Raw genomic sequence first — 24,539 nt, 5'->3', positions numbered from 1 at the left:
GGGATCATTGTCATGCTGAAAGACCCAGCCACATTTCATCTTCAATGCCCTTGCTGATGGAAGGAGGTTTTCACTCAAACTCTCACGATACATGGCCCCATTCATTCTTTCCTTTACACAGATCAGTTGTCCTGGTCCCTTTGCAGAAAAACAGCCCCAAAGCATGATGCAGGGGTGATAGCGTGCCGCGCCGGATTTCCGGCGTACCGCGGCACCGGAAAAAAAAAAAAAATCTAGTTCGCCCATTATCCTGTGTCATTCTGAGATGCGCAGATAGACAGTAAAGGGAATTCGGAATTTTTTTTTCCGGCGCCGCGGTACGCCGGAAATCCGGCGCGGCGCCGGAACGCCATCACCCCTGATGATGTTTCCACCCCCATGCTTCACAGTAGGTATGGTGTTCTTTGGATGCAACTCAGCATTCTTTCTCCTCCAAACATGACAAGTTGAGTTTTTACCAAAAAGTTCTATTTTGGTTTCATCTGACCATATGACATTCTCCCAATCCTCTTCTGGATCATCCAAATGCTCTCTAGCAAGCTTCAGACGGGCCTGGACATGTACTGGCTTAAGCAGGGGGACACGTCTGGCACTGCAGGATTTGAGTCCCTGGCGGCGTAGTGTGTTACTGATGGTAGCCTTTGTTACTTTGGTCCCAGCTCTCTGCAGGTCATTCACTAGGTCCCCCCGTGTGGTTCTGGGATTTTTGCTCACCGTTCTTGTGATCATTTTGACCCCACGGGGTGAGTTCTTGCGTGGAGCCCCAGATCGAGGGAGATTATCAGTGGTCTTGTAAGTCTTCCATTTTCTAATAATTGCTCCCACAGTTGATTTCTTCACACCAAGCTGCTTACCTATTGCAGATTCAGTCTTCCCAGCCTGGTGCAGGTCTGCAATTTTGTTTCTGGTGTCCTTTGACAGCTCTTTGGTCTTGGCCAGAGTGGAGTTTGGAGTGTGACTGTTTGAGGTTGTGGACAGGTGTCTTTTATACTGATAACAAGTTCAAACAGGTGCCATTAATACAGGTAACGAGTGGAGGACAGAGGAGCCTCTTAAAGAAGTTGTTACAGGTCTGTGAGAGCCAGAAATCTTGCTTGTTTGTAGGTGACCAAATACTTATTTTACCGAGGAATTTACCAATTAATTCATTAAAAATCCTACAGTGTGATTTCCTGGATTCTTTCCCCCCATTCTGTCTCTCATAGTTGAAGTGTACCTATGATGAAAATTACAGGCCTCTCTCATCTTTTTAAGTGGGAGAACTTGCACAGTTGGTGGTTGACTAAATACTTTTTTGCCCCACTGTACATCATCTACCAATAAGAAATTAATTTTGGGGAACTAACTTACTGGAATTTATTTATTGGGTTATTACTAATTTCAGGATTTTAATTAACATCCATATGAATATTTTGTTGTGTTTTAGATGCAGCCTCCAAGCACGCGACACAGGCGTACTTCGACTGCCTACGGGCCGAGGTGGACAGATTCGGCCTGCACGTGTCAGTCATCAGCCCTGGATACATCAGAACCAACCTGTCACTCAACGCTGTTACTGGAGATGGATCCAAATATGGCGGTGTGTGTGTTTATCTTCGTACGATATGAGAGACCCAGATTTATACGTGTTCATTTCACTCCACTGAATCATACGCTTCAAAAAGGTGGTGCTGGGAGAGAGCGGAAGATGTGTTCAATGCGGCGTAATAGAGTTGCACTTTTCCACTGCGATTAAACTTTCCTTCTGTCAGCAGTGGTGCACAGGTGTATGGTTTTGACAGATGCAATATATAAGGAATAAAATGTGCTGATTTAGGAAAATCATCAAGGTGGTGTAGCACAGTAACATTCCACTACTATTACTTATCAAAGAACATGCCGTACTTTTTATCCGTTTAAATGTTATTTCCTTGTTAAAGTTAGTTCCTGTTGTGACTTAGCAGTCACTGTGATCTTTGGCGAATTGCTGTGGCAGTTATTGGTAGCTGGATCATGCTAGCCTGGGCCCGCCCATCCTAAGTGTGACGCAACACGGGGGCCTGTTGCGAACTTAGTCTGGCAAGGCAAGCTATCTCCAGCTCTTCCAAGCTCCCGAAAAATCGGGAGCCAATCAACTTTGAGCATCTCCAACGGCCCTGGGTAGAGGCGTGTTCAAGGCAGTGACGTGGTAGAACTGCGACCGGAAGCCATAGATTGTTTACAGAATCTATGCCGGAAGCGCTTCATTCACTAGAAACATTACGAACATGGAGCAGCGGCAAGCCTTTGACACAGCGGTAGATGCTGTATTGAAAGCATTCAACGGGAAGTTCTCATTGAAAACGGAGCAAAGAGCAGCCCTGGAGGTATTTATCTTCTTCCTGTTACTCAAGCAGTTTCCGTCGCGTCACATACGTCAGAGGAAAGAGTGATGTGATTGGTTTAAGCTTCGTCACAGCCTTTTCTGGCTTCGACCAGTAGCAAACTGAGGCATTTCAGGGAGGCGGGTCAACCACGTGCTTTGGGAAACGGTTGGGCTTAATATCTTTGCCAGACCAATGCTCGCAGAGCTTTGAAGTTGCGTTAGCCAGACTAGGATCATGCCACCTTGTCAACAATAAGCACACCTTGTCATGTTATTCCATACTTCAAAATCGAACTGCTCGCTCCAGCAAAAGAGTAAAAACCTGACAACTTTGAGACGGCCTAATTTCAATGCACACCTCTTAACTTGCAAACCATTATACTGGTGCTGTCTGTAATTATTTAAAAAAAAACAACAACACCCATGTCACTTACTTCAGTGTTTCTCATCCATGCGAAGCGCCATCTAGTGAGCTGCGATTTTAATTTTTTTTTAAAATAGGATACAATTGCTGGGTTGTATCCAAAGTCGCATCCGCCTCATTAACTATGCAAGACATGAAGTGGTGGTCAGCTAAGCGCACTGTACACAAAGCATCACCACCACTGTGGTGCCTTGCTAGTCGTTAAAATGCCCTACGCTTGCGTTGTTTTGGGCTGCTTGAATCAAACGAACCGTGAAACTGATAAAAGTTTCTTCCGGGTTCCCCGTGATGCAATAAAAGTGTGACAGAGCAAAAGATTTTACCAAACGATGATGAGAAAGATGGCTCTTGAACCTCAAAGGAAGCCGACTCGAAGAACGCTCGAGTTTGCAGCGATCACCTCATGAAAGGTTTGTAAAGTCTTCGGGTTTATTTTGTTTGGATTCGCAAATCACCTTTCTCACCATTTTCCGTTCTTTCATGATGTTTTGAAGTTCAGGAGATGCTTAAGTCCTCAGATGTGTTTTATTTACTGTTTGATCACGGTCACCGGATTGTAAACTAACACCCAGGTCTTTAAAGGGGCTTCTGTGGATCTTTGTGAATGATTTACTTGGAAGAGAAGAGCAGGGAGGATTGAGACTCAAGCAGCTGTGGTTTGTTTACTCCAGATACTAAAACTTATAGCGTCCTCATAACAGTCGCAAAGATGCATACAAAAACCCCAGAAATTCCTTCTTACCCCAGGCAAAAATGACAGGATTTATCTTGTAGTGTCCTGATCCCCAGGTCTTTAACCCAGCCACATATAAAAAGTTGTACTCCTGCATGCTCTTCCAGGTTTTCATCTGTGTGTCTGTGTAGAACGATGTCTGCAGCACCAGGTAGTTTGAGATATTGGGGAACTCAACAGATGGACAATTTTCCAACACATTTGTTAGCATGTAAGGATCTAATCCCATTGAGTGGTTTCTATATCCACTTATTCTGAGTGGACTTCTTGGTTTTAATAACTTGCTTGCTTGTTGGCGGAACACAAACATGGCAATAAGTCCTTGTGTTCATGGACCAGAGTCCACTTTTGGATCATTAATCCCTTTTGACTGAATGTCATGCATGCATGGTTTGGCTTCTGGCACATTCATACAGTTTTAAATACAATACCTACAATTAAGATAGTTTGTTTTTATTGTATTTATTTAATTCCTGGGCTCCCATCTGTAACGGAGTGATGTTGCATCCCATTAATACACTTTACAATAGATTATTAGATTCTAATACAATAGATGAGCCAAATTAGCTGGGGAACTTTTTTAATGGGCCCCGATTCAGTACAAGTATGAATAGGTGTAATAGAAAAAGTTGAGAACCTCTGACTTACTTGATATGGATGTAGGGCACAAACAGTGACCGCAGTGGCACCTTGAACACCTACAGCACTCGCTTAATTGTTGTTTTGTTGTTTCTCAGTGATGGATAAAACCACAGCAGCAGGACGAGACCCAGTGGACGTGGCTCACGCTGTTCTCAAGGCCGTCACTTATAGACAGAAAGATGTTTTATTAGTTGGACCGCTGCCCGCTCTCGCGGTCTATCTCCGTACTCTGTGGCCCGCTGCCTTCTTCAGAGTCATGGCCTCTCGAGCCGAGAAAGGAACGAAAGAACAATGAGTAGCAGCCACAGTTCATAGAGTAACACCACCTCTACAGAAAACTGTCTGTGTCTTGTGTTTGAGTGCATTGGTAACGTTTGTGTAATAAAGCATGCATAATGAAACTTCAAACATACCTTAAATCCAGATGGTCCATGCAATCTGGACCATCCCTCCATTTCAAGCTCCTCTTTGATGACCGTTTCCTGGGAACAATGACATTGAGGCAGAAATGCACAATGGATGGAACACCAGGCCATCTCAGGATACCATTTACACACATCAAACCTAAAGGAAATTTAGAGCCAGTCCACTTACTGGTATGTTTTTGGGAGGTGGAGAACCTGATGGAAACCAGCAAGAACATGTGGAGAACATGCAGACAGTAACACGAGCTCAGGAATGAACCGGGAACCCCGGAGCTGTGAGGCGGTAAAGCTACCTGCTGCATTATGTGTTTTTTTTTTAATGATATAACATTACCATTTGAACATTGATCTTGAATGATGGTTGTTGTAATGTAATAAAGCTAATAAACAGAATAAAAGATGAGATGCTTTCTGTGGTTTAGTTTCTCGAATCCCTTTTGAGTCGATGACGATTACTCCTTTTTATTCTTCAAATGACATCCTGCCTAATTTCAGGGGGAAACAAATGCATTCCTACAGCATACATCCTACATCAATTTTTAGTTTCTTGATTTAGTCACTTGATCATGTGCTTTGGTGATGAAGCGAGCCACACAGCTGTCGTAAAACTCGAGGCATTCATTTACTGTGCCGATTGGACAGCACTGCATTGTATTTATACACCAAGACGCTTCAGACTGATCTCGTTTCGAATTGACGTCATCTACCGTCAGTTCACGAACTCCTTTTAAACCCTCCCTCATCGATCAGCAAACAAATATATTAAAACAAATTCACATCGAGCATTTCCATTAGACATTTGTACAGTAATTCATGAAAATCCTGTTCAGGAAAGACATGTCTTATGAGACCTCCTGAGATTAAATTACAGTCACTGAGACACTAACGCAATTAAATAAACAGAAAACAGAGCAGTTTCTCCGTGTGATTCCCTGTACTTGGTGTCCAGGATCACCTGGGAACAGTGGAGATATAATTTTTTTTTTTTACCCCGTTTTCACATAGTTCATACCTAATTTAACTTTTCTCTAATGTGTGTCCAGATTTTATCCTTTTCAGCTGATGTTGCCAAGCTAAATAATATATTTTCATTGGCATATACCTGAGCCAAAATAACACTCATCTTCCATTTTGTCCTCCTTTGACACGTTCAGCTAGCTGTGAGCGTTACCTTTTATGGGCCTCAATAAATTGAAATAAAGAGTGTCAAGCATGCTTTGCACTTTATGGATAATTATTACCTACATTTATCAAAATACACACAAATACAAGAAAACAAGCATTACTAAAACTTTCATAAAATATGGCAGAATTGATTTTGCTCAGTTTGGCCTATGAAAACAGTTAAACACAATTTTACACAAAAATGACATCAGATATTGGAGAAAACAAAACAAAAAAAGCACAGCGGCCAATTATTCCCAAAACTAGGAACTGTGAATAAACACGCGTTTTTGTCTGAAGTAGCAACAAGTGGTGTGAAGAATCCTATACTGGTCAAAGAGCTCCTCAAAAGTGATTTGGGAAGTTAATGTTTTGTTTCCTTCCTTAAAAAGGCTTTACTTGGAAACGGAGGTTTTATATATATAAAAAAAAAAAACTTTAGTAAAAGGTTAAGGTTTCTTTAGTCGTTCCAAACCAAAACAACTTTCTACACGCTACGTCCTACGCTTAAGAGAAAAATCCTAGACTAGAAATTTACGCACTATCAAGGCGCGATCAATTTATCTCAAGGTTAATTATGTACAGTATGACTGAAGGTTTTTCCCTCCAAGCAACCAGGAACTGATTTTACATCTCTAAAAATCAGTGTTCAAGAAACTAAAGTTTCATCAGGTTGGAATGAAAATCTCCACCTCACACCTTTGAGGACAAGACTGAATACTCATGCTATACAAACTTTAGCAAGTTTACTTTATTGCTTTGTGGTCCGGTTTGAATTTTACATTTCTCTTGACGTTTGTCAGAAGGGTTAACGTGCCAGGCTATGTTTCCACGAACACGTCCGTCCATTTCAGGTGCCCATCTCAATAAACTTCCAAGTGCTATACACTGAGCCGTACAATGCTCTGGTTTAAAGCATTACTAGCAGTAAATTGTAATTTACAGCTTCTGAGCTTTCCGTGATCATAATTCATCCTAATGAACCCACGCTGTCCGGAGCAAGGGACAAGTTCAACACGGTACTAATCCTTAGAAATTATTCTTTCATTGACAGCCAATTTGTATCCAAGACCTAAACATGATGTACAGTCTTGCTTCCATCTGAAAAAGATGAGCTGTGTAATTTTCATAAATGGGCTAAATGGATGAACAGGTTAAACTCAAGGGGGAAAAAAATTATAATAATAAAAAGCCATTTTATGAAGTGAGAGGTTTTCATCTTTGAAAAAGTGTCAAATACATTATGTAGATGTTAATATCTACCATAGGTCCATTTTGAACATAATCTCATTTCATTTTCATATCCATTCAGTGCAGTCCAAGTAATAGGAATTCATTTGAGTTGAGCACTCAGTGGTGGGTTTCCCAAAAGCCTCTTAAGGCTAAGAGCATCTTAACTAAGAGAGAGTGTGTTCATTGTGATGCTCGCTCTACCATTTAACAATGAGCTTTGTGCCACAATGCTTCTGGGAAACCCATCCCAGACTTGTTCTACACTTTGTCATTTAAAAAAAAAAAAACCCAAAAAGCAGCAGAGTCTGAAACATGATGCTTTTAAATTGATAGCAATAACACATGGATATTCGAATACTAAATGGCCTTATTTGAACAGCAGATGCCTAGCCGACAAATCAGCCTTTTGAATGGGAACTAAACCCAGACCGATCCTACACTTGTGAAAAAGTAATAGCACCACTGGATTAATCTGAGAAATTGCACAAACCCCATTCACAGGAAACAAATGGTGCATGCACACAGGAGTCGAGTTATACTTTCCTAGCGACAATAAAGTAAAACCTTTCACACTTCAGAAAGAATACCTGCTTTCAAGTTTGAATACTTCCATGCAGAATAGTTTGAGACTTTTATACATTAAACAGTACAGAAAAGAAACTTTTGCCTTTATTTCCCTAACCCTACTAAGAGCACTGAAATGAAGGGCAAATAAAAGGTCGGCAAAGATGACTGAGGTTAAATCTCCTACTGTTTAATGAAAAGGTGATGCGTCAAGGCAGGGTACAGTAAAACTACACAGGGGGAGGGGAGAGAAAGGGCTTCAAAGTAATACTTAAAACACTTGTGTTTTTGCCTGTCCACCACGCAGTCACGGTCTGACAGTCGCTGCGCAGGTGCAGGAGCTCATCGAGGGATAAGGAGAGAAAACGGGGAAGGGGCTGTCGAGTGCACTGCTGAGGTCACTTAACAGTACAGAAAAAGAAAAAAGGGGGGGGGGATTCTTACTGCTCCAATAAACTATAACCCCCCCCCTTGCACTGTCTTCTCCTCCAGTCATCCTCCCATCCTGCCCAGTATTCTGTTCCTCCTCTGAAGTGCACAGACGGGGGAAAAAAAAAAAAAAAGAGAAAAGAGTGAAGAGAGCGCTGCTAGGTTCTTCCTGTTCTGGGTAATTGCTCTCTCCGTCCCTGCGTCCATCTGCCTGTTGGCTGTGTCACATTTAGTAGTGCTTCTCACCTCCCTCCCACCTTATATATGTGTACGTAAGTGTGTGCACGCGCGCGTGTGTGTATGAGAGACATGATCAGTGTGTGTGTGCGCGTGCATGTGTGTACACGTTCATACGGCGTACAGTTCATAGATCTTCTTGGCACAGTAGGCCAGGGCGGCGAGTGCTATCGTGTTGTGCAGTCTCTTTCTGTGCACGTCATCACGGCGAACCAGCACCACAGGCGTGGACGAGGTGAGCGTGTGCAGTGGCAGCTGCGCCAGTTTCCGGCTATCATACTCCACCTGGTACTTGCAGCACGGGTCGAACTGCCACGAGATGCCGTAGAGAGCGGCGCAAGCCAGACTGAGAGCACCAGTGGGGAGAGCTACGTAGCGAGAATAATCAGCAGGCAGGGCCAGCGGTGTAAGGAGGCACGCGGTGCCCGCTAGTACGGCCGTCTTGTGCAGGCAGTTCCCCACAGCCACCCAGCGCGCCGTCTCGTCTCCGATGCGCGTCGGCTCAATGACAATGTAGGGATACTGTGCCTCCAGTGCCTGCTCCAGCTCATACTCGAACTGCTCTTGTGCATTCTCACCATTGTAGATCTCATGCACGATGTAACACTCACCCGCCGCCGCCATCACTCCCCTAAAAGACAGGAAAGGGGGGAAAAGGAAAAAAAAAAATCCATGTCATTAAGGGGTAGCCATAATTTACTATAAAGCAAACCCAACAATGTTTTTACAATCACTCGGGAAATAAGTATTTTGCTGTTTAAACTTATAAATCTAAATCAGATGGATTCATGTTCTCATAGATTTAATTTTATACTTTCGATGTTCAGTTATCATATAATTAACTATCATGTAGTGATGCACCAAAATGAAAAAAACTTAAAACAATTCAGGACTGTTTATGCTTTAAAAAGAAAGCAAGACATAACTGAAACACTACAACGGAACGATAAGACTTAACAAAAACCACGTAAGGGGGAAAAAAAAAAATTATACGTGATCTACATATAATACTGAGGTATCCTGTTTTCAGATGGTGTAATGGAGAAAGCTCTGGGTAAAAAACAAAACATGGGCAACACTTTGGTGACATTTCAGCTGAAACCGAAAGTACCACGCTTAACCCTTTTCACAGCGGCTTCGGCATCACAAGAAGAGAAAGATTAGGGAGTTGCTTTAGTGCAGATAACACGGGGATGTCTCAAATGTTTCACCAACACACTTTTCCCCTCCTTTCAAAAACAATTTTGGGGCATCTTTAAATTTCAGTGTTTTAGACCTGTGCAGTGTCAGAAAACTGACAGTGGGAATGGGGAGGGGAAAGAAACGCATTAAAAAAAACTAAATAGAATTAATCAATAATAAATTTCAATCCACTTTTTCCCAGACAGCTTTAAAAACAAAACAAAAAAAACCCCACACTGTTTATGTATAAACACACACTTTCCCCCAGGCACCTAACGTGTTTATATTTTTGCCCCCCAAATAGCAAAAAGGTTAAACATTTCCCTGTCCTGATTTATTAAATATGGACGGCAAAGGGGGGAAAAAAAGTTAGTAAAATAAAGATATGATGATTATTTAGTGTGTGACTAAAAGGTCGGTTTGTTTTGAGTGTTAAAGTCGCTTTGGAAAATTGACTCTGCTAACTTTAATACAAGTTTCAACAAAAATCCCAAGTTTATCAAGAAACCTGTTTTTTTTAACGTTTAAAGATTTTATAAGTTATTAACTAGCCGATGCTCCAGGACTTGGTTAGCCATGACTGCTAATTAGCAGCCAGTTTAATAACTTGTACCCTGAATTTCTTTGCTAGCTCCATTAGGAGGCAAAAATTCTCTTAAAACAAAAAAAAAAACTCATCTCGTTTATTTAAAATGAAAAGTTATTACAAAAAACAGCACTATTGTTTCACTGCCTTGCTAGTTTATTTTAAAACGTAACGTAAAATATCTGATTCGATGTTTTCAAGCTAGCTAGCCAGAGCAAAGGAGCCAAGAAAAAAAACATTACATGAGGCGAAAGAAAGCAACATTTTCACACTTTTCAGGGCCGCTTTAAACACCACACGGCTCGGTAGTTTATCTGTAAACACTGAGGCTCGTAACTCAACACAAACACGAGTATTTTGATTCATAAACACGGTTCTGAGTTCATGTTTTAGTCTTAACTGACCTCTCCCTGTTGACTGGGACACCGCGCCTCCTTCCCAACGACGCCATCTTGGAAAAGCAGCGCGTTGAATTTGACGTAAAAAGGTGCCTCGGTGGATTATGGGTAGTGTAGTTTTTCTCCTCGTTGCGTTGATAGGAAATGAGCCGGAACAGACTACATTTCCCGTCATGCAACGATATAACGAGGCACCTACCAGTTCTATTTGTTCAAAGATATTAAAATATCCTTAAAAAAAAAAAAAAAAGTCAATTTAGAGGTCAGGTGTGGGACACGGTTGGGGAAAATTATAGAGAAAGTGTCTGTCTTTTAAATTTGCTATCTATTTAACGTCGTAAAATACACAAATCTTTCACAAAGTTTACGGTAATTGAAATGCTCTGTTAACGGCCAATCGAGCACAAGGACGACACGGTACTGTGTACTTACATGTCACTCCGGTTTCTTTGTGTAAACGCTGCACGAACGATCTGGATTTCCCTTCTAAAGACTACATGATGACTCAGGAGGTGTTATAAAGCACTCAGCTCGCCCACACTTACCCATACTGCGCTCTTCACACGCTTCAGCAGCACTGAGCTCCGAACCCTTCGGTTATCGCGCGACGCTCACCGAGCTGGCACGTGCACGCGAGGAGGCGAGATCAACATGCAGCTCGTGCTCGGTTAACGGGCCGCGCGTGCAGCCTTCCCTTCACTGTCTCAAAGCAATCAAGATGTGATTTTAGCTTTAATTCAAGGTGCTCACCAAATATATATATATATATATATATATATATATATATATATATATATATATATATATACACTAGTGCATCTTAAAAAATTTGAATATTGTGAAAAAGTTCAATATTTTCCATCAGTTATTTAAGAAAGTGAAAGTTATATATTATAGACTCATCTCATTATCTCTAGCCGCTTTATCCTGTTCTACAGGGTCACAGTCAAGCTGGAGCCTATCCCAGCTGACTATGGGCGAAAGGCGGGGTACACCCTGGACAAGTCGCCAGGTCATCACAGGGCTGACACATAGACACAGACAACCATTCACACTCACATTCACACCTACGGTCAATTTAGAGTCACCAGTTAACCTAACCTGCATGTCTTTGGACTGTGGGGGAAACCGGAGCACCCGGAGGAAACCCACGCGGACACGGGGAGAACATGCAAACTCCACACAGAAAGGCCCTCGCTGGCCACGGGGCTCGAACCCAGGATCTTCTTGCTGTGAGGCGACAGCGCTAACCACTACACCACCGTGCCGCCCCTATTATAGACTCTACACATAAACTAAAATATTTCAAGCATTTTTCTATTTTAATTTTAATCAGTATGGCATCTCATCTCATCTCATTATCTCTAGCCGCTTTATCCTTCTACAGGGTCACAGTCAAGCTGGAGCCTATCCCAGCTGACTACGGGTGAAAGGCGGGGTACACCCTGGACAAGTCGCCAGGTCATCACAGGGCTGACACATAGACACAGACAACCATTCACGCTCACATTCACACCTACGGTCAATTTAGAGTCACCAGTTAACCTAACCTGCATGTCTTTGGACTGTGGGGGAAACCGGAGCACCCGGAGGAAACCCACGCGGACACGGGGAGAACATGCAAACTCCACACAGAAAGGCCCTCGCCAGCCCCGGGGCTCGAACCCGGACCTTCTTGCTGTGAGGCGACAGCGCTAACCACTACACCACCGTGCCGCCCCTATTATAGACTCTACACATAAACTAAAATATTTCAAGCATTTTTCTATTTTAATTTTAATCAGTATGGCATATAGTACAAAAACAAAAAAACCCATCTCAAAATATTAGAATATTTCATTGAGTTTGAGTAAAACCGTATGAACACAGTGTATCTCTCGGTCTAGTTCAGTACACTAGTGATGGGAATTTCGGCTCTTTTTCGGGAGCCGGCTCTTTCGGCTCCCAAACAGCTCCTGGGATTTTATTTTTGATTTAATTGCTGCAATTAACAAGTTAATTAATTACATTATTACCTAACAACCTGTGTTTTCTTTCCCTCCCCCCCACCCCACCCCACCCCACCCCAAATCTGTCACTCTGAGGCTACATTTACATTACGTCGAATCAGCGGATCATCAGATTAACGTTCTTAAAACGATTCACGTTTACACTAAAACCGTTAAGGCCTCTGCATGCTCTTGCGACAAGGCTTTCGCAGATAGCTTTTCACAGACAGTTGTAATTTATTGTTGAGCGGGGAGTAATAGGCGTGCGCGATGTTATTCACCGCCACAACGCAAGGGGGCGCGAAGTCGCTAGGAGTAGTTGGTGGGTGTGGTTAGTGGAGTGTTTATCCTCCGGTTACTTATAATGACTATAACTTTTTTTTTTTTATAATGACTAGAACTGGAGTCGTATAGATGTACGTGCTTCCTCGATCAATCGCTTTTCGTGCTGCTCCATCTTCGCTCGTGTTTTTAAAAATGCCGGTCGTGAAAACAAACCAAACCGGGAAAGTAGGGAAGCGGAAGTGCGTGTACAGCGGATGTAGAGTGGACCAATCAGAGCCCTCTTGTCTGCGGCGCTGTCTGCGAGGCTTCTGCGGTGGTCACAATTTTTGGGAGGTGCGCGCAGAGCGTCTGCGGAGGTGGGGGGGCTACGCAGACACTATCTGCGACACTGTCTGCGAGGACTGGGTTGTCAGCATAAATTGGCCTTTAGCCGTGCACACAGCAACACCAATACACGGATACGCTCGGCTCCACAGGCATCCTGCGCTCCAAATCACTCTGCCCTGAACAGCGAGTGCCCTCTGGAGGGTGCGCACTCCGGCCCTGTGCAGCTCACACAGCGCGCGAGTGAAGTGCACAAGCCACGATTCGGGACTGAGCCGCTGTGTGTGTGATCCCAGCGCATATCACTTACTACTTGCAAGTGGAAGGATGGCAAGCCTAAAGACAATCATAACTACACAATGGGCAGTATTTGCATCGGTATTTGCAGTATTTTCATACTTTTATACTCTTTAATGAAAGGTGATACAAGGCGGAAGTCCGCGCCGTTTTTCAGCAGTCGCGTCACATGACCAACGCCAGCGAATCAGGAAGGTGGATGTCACAGTGACGTTGTCCAATGAGGACGCCAGCTAGAGCTCAGCACAGCGTATTCGCGTATCTCAATGTTTACACAGCACCGGACCAGATACGATCTAGATTGAATACGTGGACGCTGGCGGATTCCCGTTTCCCGGCTTTTCCAGGTGGTTTAATGTAAACGGACAGTGCATCCGCTAAGAAAACGAGACAGATACGGTCTAATGTAAACGTAGCCTGAGTTACATGGAGTCAACAGGAAATCTTTTGGTGGAGAGGGTGGAGACCTCGACTGGCTATCGTAGCCTGCAGGGAATCGGCCGTCAGACATTCTGTCGCATGTCCCAGACCCGGTGAAATGTAACTGAATTGTCTTGGCCAGCCCTAAGGGTCCCATCTGCATCTCATCATTGCTGAGGAGTGTGCTCCCATCACCCAATCAAGCATCCAGCCAGAGCAGGTCATGATATTTTTTATCATATTAACATGCCATTGTTGTGTGTTATGCCTGATGTAAAGACTCTCGTCTCTGCGAGCCTACCACACAGATTTAATACTTGTCATTTTTAGGGCATACCTAACAACCTGTGTTTTCTTTCTCTCTCTCCCCCCCCCCCCAATCTGTCCCTCTGAGTTACATGTTGATCCTGGGATTGAGATGCTGGCCTCTTCTGCCCCTCGGACCTGCTTGATCCATCCTGGTGCCCTGTGTCTGGTCGGAGTTTTATCGCACCACTCCTGTGAAGGACGGCCCCATGAGGACAGTTGAGGGTTATACCTGTTAAAACTATTAATATTATAGTCAGGCTGTCTGTTGTTGCCCAAATGAGGATGGGTTCCCTTTTGAGTCTGGTTCCTCTCGAGGTTTCTTCCTCATGTCGTCTGAGGGAGTTTTTCCTTGCCACCGTCGCCACAGGCTTGCTCATTGGGGATAGATTAGGGATAAAATTAGCTCATGTTTTAAGTCGTTCAAATTCTGTAAAGCTGCTTTGCAACAATGTTTATTGTTAAAAGCGCTATACAAATAAACTTGATTTGATTTGATTATTATTTATATTTTATCAATAGGATGTTTTACATTTTATTTTTTAGTTTTTGTAGCCATTGTAAAGCTTTGTAAAGTATAGCAGTGTAACAATGTTCTAGCTATAGAAATAAAACTTACTTACCAATTAATAAATTATTTTCTCACAAACATAATGCAAAACTGTGTTATATTACCAATATAAAATACACAGAACTTTATACATTACACACTAATACACATTTTTTTTTCCATTACAGTATTCTTGACCAATGAATGAAAGTTTTATGTTCTTTCTGAGAAGACTTTCAGCTGTACACACTCCTCAGACAGCCTTTGTTTTTTGGGGGGGTTCAGTTTTGGGGGGTTCAGTTGGAAAACAAACAGCCAGCCATCTCTCTCTCTCTCTCTCTGAGGCACCTAAGGACAAAAAACTAATTCGGCTCCCCAACTCGGCTCCCACCGAAGAGCCGGCTCCCGTCGTTCACTTCAAAGAGCCGGCTCTTTGAACCGGATCGTTCGCGACCAACACATCACTACAGTACACACAACCACAATCATGGGGAAGACTGCTGACTTGACTGTTGTCCAGAAGATGATCACTGATGCCCTCCACAAGGAGGGTAAGCCACAAAAGGTCGTTGCTGAAAAGGGTGGCTGGAAAAGGTGCACCAGCAACAGGGATGGCCGCAGTCTTGAGAGGATCGTCAAGAAAAGTTGATTCAAGAACTTGGGAGAGCTTCACAAGGAGTGGACTGAGGCTGGTGTCAGTGTATCATAGGGTGCATCAGTTGCCCCCTAAAAATGAAAAGTTCCTCCGATCATGATGCATTTTTGTTTTTATGTTCCTTTTGGTAAGAAAACACACTGGTTGAAATATTTTGACAAAATTCTAAAGTTTAATGGTGGCACCAGGAGCTCAAAGTTATGGAAAAAGCTGCTATTTTATTACTTTTTATGACAAAATTTCGATCACTTTTCATGAAACATTATGGCATCTTTTGAGCATACCAAATATCTTAGATACACATTTTTAGTACATATTCTAAATATATTATCAAGCACAGTTTGAGTTTTACAGTAGCTGTTCATTGAATCATTGTTCAACTACTTTTAAACAATACAAATGTATTATGAATCACATTAATGCTTCTCAATCCCTTGCAAAAGGTTCTTAACATGATCTCTGGGTCACAAGAAATCAATAAATGGAGTCCAACATTGTGATTTAAACCTTACGCAAAAACACAAAATAAGCCTTTTTTGGCAAAAAATTAACCTCATGGTGCCACCATTAGACTTTTGAATATGGTCAAAAAATTTTACAGGATGTCTTTATTGGTGAAAAGGAACACCCAAACAAAAATGCATCTGATTTTATGAAAGTGAGGGCAACTGATGCACCCTAGTGTATCAAGACCTATCACGAACAGACATCTTCAAGAAAGGGGATACAACTTTCGCATTCCTAATATCAAGCTACTCCTGAGCCAGAGACAATGTCAGAAGTGTCTTATCTGGGCTAAGGAGAGAAAGAAATGGACTGTTGCTCAGTGTTCCAAAGTCCTCTTTTCAGATGAAAGTACATTTTGCATTTAATTTGGAAATGACAGTTCTAGAGTCTGGAGGCACAGAATCCAAGGTGTTTGAAGCCCAGTGTGAAGTTTCCACAGTCTGTGATGATTTGGGGTGCCATGTCATCTGCTGGTGTTGGTCCACTGTATTTTATCAAGTCCAAAGTCAACACAGCCATCTACCAGGAGATTTTAGAGCACTTCATGCTTCCATCTGCTGACGAGCTTTTTGGAGATGCTGATTTCCTTTTCCAGCAGGACTTAGCACCTAACCACAGTGCCAAAACTACTACCAAATGGTTTGCTGACCATGATATTACTGTGTTTGATTGGCCAGCCAACTTGCCTGACCTGAACCCCATAGAGAATCTATGGGGTATTGTCAAGAGGAAGATGAGAAACACCCGACCCAAAAATACAGATACGCTGAAGGCCACTATCAAAGCAACCTGGGCTTCAATAACACCTCAGCAGTGGCACAGACTGATCACCTCCATGCCACACCGCATTGATACAGTAATTCATGGTAAAGGAGCCCCAACCAAGTATTGAGTGTATAAATGAATATACTTTTCAGAAGTTGGACATTTCTGTATTGTAAATCCTTTTTTTGATTGATCTTAGGGAATATTCTAATAATTTGAGATACTGGATTTCTGATTTTCATGAGCTATAAGCCATAATCATCAAAATTAAAACAAAAAAGGCTTTAAATATTTCACTTTACATGTAATGAATATAGAATATATGAAAGTTTACCTTTTTGAATTAAATTATGAAAAAAGGAACTTTTTCATGATATTCTAATTTTTTGAGATGCACTAGTGCGTGCGCGCGTGCGTGTATATATATATATATATATATATATATATATATATATATATATATAAATAAAATCTTGCATTAACCACCATTTAGCAATTACAGCCATTTTTTTTTTTTACACAGTCCTTCCATTTTCACAGGCTCAAAAGGAATGGAACAACTGACTACTATACAGTTTCATGGCCAGTTATGACCTGTTTCCTTGTTAGTTCATGATCAACATTTTAACAGTCCATCATAGACTTGATGGAACCAATCCCTCACCAATTTAGAGTAGCCAGTTAACCTAACTGCATGAGGAAATCAGGAGTGACGGAGAAGTATGTGAGATTGGTGCAGGATATTTATGAGGACAGTGTGACAGCAGTAGGATGTGCCGTAGGAATGACAGAGGTATTTAAGATGAACGTTGGATTGCATCAGGGCTCGGCCCTAAGCCCTTTCCTGTTTGCAGTGATAATGAACAAGCTGACAGATAACATCAGGCAAGAGGTCCCCCATCCGTCCATTATCTATAGCCGCTTGTCCTGTTCTACAGGGTCGCAGGCAAGTTGGAGGCTATCCCAGCTGACTATGGGCGAGAGGCAGGGTACACCCTGGACAAGTCGCCAGGTTATCGCAGGACTGACACAAACAACCATTCATACCTATGGTCAATTTAGAGCCACCAATTAACCTGACCTGCATGTCTTTGGACTGTGGGGGAAACCGGAGCACCCAGAGGAAACCCACACAGACATGGAGAGAACAGGCACCGAAAGGCCCTCGTCGGCTGCTGGGCTTGAACCCAGAACCTTCTTGCTGTGAGGCAACAGTGCTAACCACTACAGGCAAGAGGCCCCATGGACAATGATATTGTGATCTGAAGTGAGAACAGGGAGCAAGTGGAAGAAAACTTAGAGACATAGAGGTATGCACTAGAGAAAAGGGGAACAAAAGTCAGCAGGAGCAAGACAGAGTATATGAGCGTGAATGAAGAAATCTGTATTTGTCACATGCACACTTCAAGCACAGTGAGATTCATCCTCTGTATTTAACCCATCTGAAGCAGTGAACGCATGCGTGCACACACCCAGAGCAGTGGGCAGCCATACTACAGCGCCCGGGGAGCAGTCAGGGGTTAGGTACCTTGCTCAAGGGTACTTCGGCCCAAGGCCGCCCCATGTTAACCTAACTGCATGTCTTTGAACTGTGAGAGAAACCGGAGCACCCTGAGGAAACCCATGCAGACACGGGGAGAACGTGCAAACTCCACACAGAAAGGCCCCCACCGGCTGCTGGGCTCGAACCCAGAACCTTCTTGTTGTGAGGCGACAGTGCTAACCACTACACCACCATGCCACCCCTCACCGTGAGGGTGAGGACAGTGGAATGGTACAGCTACAAGGAACAGAGGTGGTCAAAGCAGATGAGTTCAAATATCTGGGGTCAACTGTACAAAGTAATGGTGAGTGCAGAAGAGAATGCAAGCAGGTTGGAATGGATGGAGGAGAGGGTCAGGAGTGATTTGTAACAGAAGGTTGCCAGCAAGCTTTAAAGGGAAAGTGTACAAGATAGTAGTAAGACCAGCAACGTTGTACGGTTTGGAGACAGTGGTACTGACAAAAAGACAGGAGGTTGAACTGGAGGTAGCGGAGCTGAAGATGTTGAGATTCTCATTGGGAGTGACCAAGTTGGACAATATTAGAAATGAGAATTTTAAAGGGGCAGCACATGTATGGTTTGGACATATACAGAGGAGAGATCCAGGGTATATTGGGAAAAGAAGGCTGGAGATGGAGTTGCCAGGTAGAAGGAAAAGAGGAAAAGTAAAGATGAGATTTATGGATGTGGTGAAGGAGGACATGAGGACGGTTGGTACGACAGAAAAAGATACGAAGGATGGGAGGAGATGGAGGGACATTATCCGCTGTCGCGACCCCTAACGGGAACAGCCGAAAGTAGTAGTAGTTAACCTAACTGCATGCCTTTCGACTGTAGTAAACCCACACAGACACAGGGAGAACATCCAAACTCCACAGAGGCAGGCCTCTCGTTAGCTACAAGGTTTGAATCCTGAACCGTCTTGCTGTGAGGTAACAGTGCTAACCACTGCACCACCATGCCATCCCCATGTCAACTTAAGGAGATAAAAAGTCTGGAGTTGATTCCAAGTGCCAAATCAGCATTTGGCTGTTGTTCATGGGAATGCTCAATATGCTGCCCAAAGATGTGTTGATGCAAGTGAAGGAGGCAATCATTAGGCTGAAAATACAAAACAGACCCATCAGAGAGATAGCAAAAACTTTGAGTGGCCAAATCAGCAATTTGGAACATTCTTAAAAAGAAGGCAAACTCAGCAACACCAAAAAGCCTTGAAGACCATAGAAGAAAACTAAGGTGGATGATCAGAGAATTCTTTCCTTGGTCAAGAAAAACTGCTTCACAACATATAGCCAAGTCAAGAATGCACTTGAGGAGGAAGGATGATCATTGTCGAAGTCTACAATCAATCGAGATGTATTCATGAATATAAATACAGAGAGTTTACCTCAAGATGCAAACCACTGGTAACTCGCAAGAACAGAAAGGCCAGCTTAGACTTCATAAGAAAGCCTGCTTGGTTCTGGAACAAGATTCTTTCGATAGATGAAACCAAGGATAATTTGTACCAGAATGATGGGAAGAGAAGGAGTATGGAGAAGGAAAGGAAGGGCTCATGATGCAAAGCATACCACATCATCTGTCAAACATGGTGGACATGGGCGTGTACAGTATGGGTGCCAATGGAACTGGGTCAATGATGTTTATTGATGATGTGACTGCTGATAGAGACTGTATCAGCATAGAGATATACTTTCTGCTCAGATTCAGTCAAATGCTGCAAAACCAATAGGCCAGGTTGATAAAGACACAAAATATACAGTGGTGCTTGAAAGTTTGTGAACCCTTTAGAATTTTCTATATTTCTGCATAAATATGACCAAAAACATCATCAGATTTTCACACAAGTCCTAAAAGTAGACAAAGAGAACCCAGTTAAACAAATGAGACAAAAATATTATGCTTGATCATTTATTTATTGAGGAAAATGATTCAATATTACATATCTGTGAGTGGCAAAAGTATGTGAACCTTTGCTTTCAGTATCTGGTGTGACCCCCTTGCGCAGCAATAACTGCAACTAAACGTTTGCGGTAACTGTTGATCAGTCCTGCACACCGGCTTGGAGGAATTTTAGCCCATTCCTCCATACAGAACAGCTTCAACTCTGGGATGTTGGTAGGTTTCCTCACATGAACTGCTCGCTTCATGTCCTTCCACAACATTTCGATTGGATTAAGGTCAGGACTTTGACTTGGCCATTCCAAAACATTAACTTTATTCTTCTTTAACCATTCTTTGGTAGAATGACTTGTGTGCTTAGGGTCGCTGTCTTGCTACATGACCCACCTTCTCTTGAGATTCAGTTCATGGACAGATGTCCTGACATTTTCCTTTAGAATTCGCTGGTATAATTCAGAATTCATTGTTCCATCAATGATGGTAAGCTGTCCTGGCCCAGATGCAGCAAAACAGGCCCAAACCATGATCCTACCACCACCATGTTTCAGAGATGGGATAAGGTTCTTATGCTGGAATGCAGTGTTTTCCTTTCTCCAAACATAACGCTTCTCATTTAAACCAAAAAGTTCTATTTTGGTCTCATCCATCCACAAAACATTTTCCAATAGCCTTCTGGCTTGTCCATGTGATCTTGAGCAAAGTGCAGACGAGCAGCAATGTTCTTTTTAGAGAGCAGTGGCTTTCTCCTTGCAACCCTGCCATGCATACCATTGTTGTTCAGTGTTTTCCTGATGGTGGACTCATGAACATTAGCCAATGTGAGAGAGGCCTTCAGTTGCTTAGAAGTTACCCTGGGGTCCTTTGTGACCTCGCCGACTGTTTCACGCCTTGTTCTTGGAGTGATCTTTGTTGGTCGACCACTCCTGGGGAGGGGAACAATGGTCTTGAATTTCCTCCATTTGTACACAATCTGTCTGACTGTGGATTGGTGGAGTCCAAACTCTTTTGAGATGGTTTTGTAACCATTTTCAGCCTGATGAGCATCAACAACGCTTTTTCTGAGGTCCTCAGAAATCTTAGTTCGTGCCATGATACACTTCCACAAACGTGTTGTGAAGATCAGACTTTGATAGATCCCTGTTCTTTAAATAAACCAGGGTGCCCACTCACACCTGATTGTCATCCCATTGATTGAAAACACCTGACTCTAATTTCACCTTAAAATTAACTGCTAATCCTAGAGGTTCACATACTTTTGCCACTCACAGATATGCAATATTGGATCACTTTCCTCAATAAATAAATGATCAAGTATAATATTGTCGTCTCATTTGTTTAACTGGGTTCGCTTTATCTACTTTTAAGACTTGTGTGAAAATCTGATGAAGTTTTAGGTCATATTTATGCAGAAATATAGAAATTTCTAAAGGGTTCACAAACTTTCAAGCACCACTGTATAGCAAAAGCAACCCAAGAGCTTCTTAAGGCAAAAGAAATGGAATGTTCTTAAATGACCAAGTCAGTTAACCCAATTGAGGATGCTTTGAACTCACTGAAGACAAAACTGAAGGTAGAAAGATCCACAAACAAGCAGCAACTGAATGCAGCTGCAGTAAAGGCCTGACAAAGCATCTCAAGGAAGGTAAATCCACATTTGGTGATGTCCATGGGTTCCTGACTTCAGGCAATCATTGGCTGATTTGAGCCAGCGAGAGATCTAAGAGACTGCATTTGAGGCAGCTAGATGTCTACAGGACATGATTTGTGGCAGTGCCACTACTGTCAACATTGCTACTACTTTTCATAATTGGCAATAGTTAGTGTATAATACACATGGGGCAGCACAGTGGTGTAGTGGTTAGCACTGTTGCCTCACAGCAAGAAAGTTCTGGGTTTGAGCCCAGTGGCTGACAGGGGCCTCCCTGTGTCTCTGTGGGTTTCCTCTGGGTGTTCTGGTTTCCCCCACAGTCCAAAGACATGCAGGTTAGGCTAATTGGTGGCTCTACATTGACTGTAGGTGTGAATGTGAGTGGTTGTTTGTCTCTATGTATCAGCCCTGCGATGACCTGGCAACTTGTCCATTGTGTACCTTGCCTCTCGCCCATAGTCAGCTGGGATAGGCTCCAGCTTGCCCGTGACCCTGCACAGGATAAGCGGCTACGGATAATGCATAGCTAATGCACATAAACAGTAACTATTGACAGTTTTGTTTTGTTTTTTTTAAACCCAGGCATATCCAGTCCTGAAGCTTTTGAGCATAAATAAAAGAATGAAAGGCTGGTAGGATGCGAACATGTACACTGCTTAACATGGAATTTTGGTAATATCGCTTTTATACAAGTAAGAGGCACTACTGATCTGATCTGAAGTCAGACTTGCCATATTAGTGGTAATGACAAGGCTTCGATAACACGTCTGTAGTGGCGGACATGTCCATTTGGCAAAATAACACTCCAAAAAAAATGTGGTCTAGTGTCTTGGTGTGTGCGTAGGAGAAATACCCCTTCAACCATCTGCAGAGAGACAGTGGTCTATTGTGAACGCAATGAAATGCACAATGTATGGTAATGATGTCAGATAAGAAACAATGTACTGACTATGAAATGTCTCTGCTGAGAATACTAACCCTTAGCAAAATAAAAAACTAATTGTTAAGCAAAGAGGACTAGAGATACATGACATTGTCGAGCTTCAGTGACCTTCCTGATTCTATTTATTACATTGAAGGCGTCGGAGGCCAAGACTTTGAGAGTCTTGCTTTTGTGTTTTCACAGAAAATCCTAAATCGCTCTTTACTGGAGCACCCAAAATGCTGAATACTTAGTGCACTCAATGACTCTGTTACTGTCTTAATTGACATTTGCAGAACATCTTGCTCTTTCATTATTTTATATTACACAGCATTTAGCAGACACACTTATCCAGAGCAACATACAAGTAGTGCAAAAGTCAGTCCACAAAGTGATAGAACAAGAAAGTTCTAGCGCCAACTGAACAAGTGACATATTTCAGTTTTTGTTCAGGAAAGAACATGCATTGCATCTGTGGTTGTAAAATGGTGGTTTGTAGGCGCTTAAAATGATCTATAAACAGATATCATAGAATAAACCAATACAGAATAAAGAATTTTGCTGATCAGGCTGAAAACCCAATTTTACATGATGATCTACAATCCCAAACAAATAACTACTTTTATTATACGTACAAATCTGATGACTACAATTCAAAGTTTGTTAATAATTTGTCTTTACATGCATTATGATAATCTACGAAATGGGGTTTACAGGATTCAGTCAAGAAGTCAGTTTCTTTCTAAATACACAACATTTGCACTTGAACAGAAGAAAACAAATTCCAATTTCTTCTTTTTAAAAAAAAATAAATAAAAAATAATTTACTCACATTAATCAGTTGGGACTAAATTACTTGGGCAACGATTACAGTGTCTTGCAAAAGTATTCATCCCTCTTGGTGGTTGTCCTGTTTTGCCACATTACAAGCTGGAATTAAAATTGATTTTTTTGGACGGTTAGCACCATTTGATTTACACAACATGCCTACCACTTTAAAGGTGGAATTTTTATTTATTTATTTTTAATTGTGATACAAACAACAATTCAGATGAAAAAACAGAAATCTGGAGTGTGCATAGGTATTCACCCCCTTTCATATGAAACCCCTAAATAAGAGTTGGTCCAACCAATTCACTTCATAAGTCACATAATTAGTTGATTAAGATCCACCTGTGTGCCATCAAAGTGTCACATGATCTGTCACATGATGTCTGTGACTAACACTACTAAGCAAGCAACATGAAAACCAAGGAGCACTCCAAACAGGTCAGAGACAAAGTTGTGGAGAAGTATCGATCAGGGTTGGGTTATAAAAAAATATCACAAACTTTGAATATCCCACGGAGCACCATTAAATCCATTATACCAGAATGGAAAGAATACAGCACCACTACAAACCTGACAAGAGAAGGTCGTCCACCAAAACTCACAGACCAGGCAAGGAGGGCATTAATCAGAGATGCAACAAAGACACCAAAGATAACACTGAAGGAGCTGCAAAGATCCACAGCGGAGATGGGAGCATCTGTCCATAGGACCACTTTAAGCCATACACTCCACAGAGCGGGGCTTTATGAAAGCGTGGCCAGAAAAAAGCCGTTGCTTAAGAAAACATGTCTGGAGTTTGCCCAACAGCATGTGGCAGACTCCCCAAACACGTGGAAGATGATTCTCTGGTCAAATGAGACTAAAACTGAACTTTTTGGCCATCATGGGAAACACCATGTGTGGTGCAAACCCAACACCCTGAGAACACCATTCCTACAGTGAAGCATGGTGGTGGCAGCATCATGCTGTGGGGATATTTTTCATCTGCAGGGACAGAAAAGCTGGCCAGGACTGAAGGAAAGATGGATAGCACTAAATACAGGGCAATTCTGGAGGAAAACCTGTTTGAGTCGGCCAGAGCTTTGAGACTGGGACAAAGGTTCACGTTCCAGCAGGACAATGACCCTAAACATACTGCTAAAGCTACATTGAAGTGGTTTAAAGGGAAACATTTAAATGTCTTGGAATGGCCTAATCAAAGCCCAAAACTCAATCTAAGTGAGAATCTGTGGCAT

At 42.5% G+C, this 24,539-nt stretch overlaps 2 protein-coding genes across 4 annotated transcripts in view; one reads left to right on the top strand and one right to left on the bottom strand.

The window, feature by feature from the left end:
• dhrs7b (dehydrogenase/reductase (SDR family) member 7B) overlaps positions 1-4,971 on the top strand; it is a 25,430-nt gene extending 20,459 nt beyond the window's left edge. For both annotated transcript variants that reach the window (XM_060901915.1, XM_060901913.1), the window contains exons 6-7: positions 1,427-1,579; positions 4,239-4,971. In XM_060901915.1, the coding sequence (XP_060757898.1) occupies positions 1,427-1,579; positions 4,239-4,438 (353 nt within the window). In that variant the 3' untranslated portion in view covers positions 4,439-4,971. The remainder of the gene's footprint in view (positions 1-1,426; positions 1,580-4,238) is intronic.
• Positions 4,972-7,698: 2,727 nt separating this feature from the next.
• Positions 7,699-10,977, bottom strand: tmem11 (transmembrane protein 11). 2 transcript variants are annotated; one of them, XM_060901911.1, is made up of 2 exons: positions 10,907-10,977; positions 7,699-8,826 (listed from the first exon to the last, which is right to left on the bottom strand). In XM_060901911.1, the coding sequence occupies exon 2, from the start codon at positions 8,817-8,819 to the stop codon at positions 8,307-8,309; it is 513 nt and encodes a 170-aa protein (XP_060757894.1). In that variant the 5' UTR covers positions 8,820-8,826; positions 10,907-10,977; the 3' UTR covers positions 7,699-8,306. The 2 variants fall into 2 exon arrangements, with proteins under 2 accessions (XP_060757894.1, XP_060757893.1); XM_060901910.1 differs by lacking the exon at positions 10,907-10,977 and adding an exon at positions 10,368-10,467.
• Positions 10,978-24,539: the final 13,562 nt, after the last annotated feature.

This window comes from Neoarius graeffei, chromosome 20 (assembly GCF_027579695.1).
Source record: "Neoarius graeffei isolate fNeoGra1 chromosome 20, fNeoGra1.pri, whole genome shotgun sequence".
NCBI classification, from domain to species: Eukaryota; Metazoa; Chordata; class Actinopteri; order Siluriformes; family Ariidae; genus Neoarius; species Neoarius graeffei.
This window is presented reverse-complemented; position numbering and strand designations above follow the sequence as displayed.

Excerpts from the sequence above, each read along its gene's own strand:
- tmem11 (XM_060901910.1), bottom strand. The coding sequence starts at position 10,414 with ATGGCGTCGTTGGGAAGGAGGCGCGGTGTCCCAGTCAACAGGGAGAG. Across the intron at positions 8,827-10,367 it reads GTCCCAGTCAACAGGGAGAG|GGGAGTGATGGCGGCGGCGG; the intron begins GTCAGTTAAGAC and ends CCTGTCTTTTAG.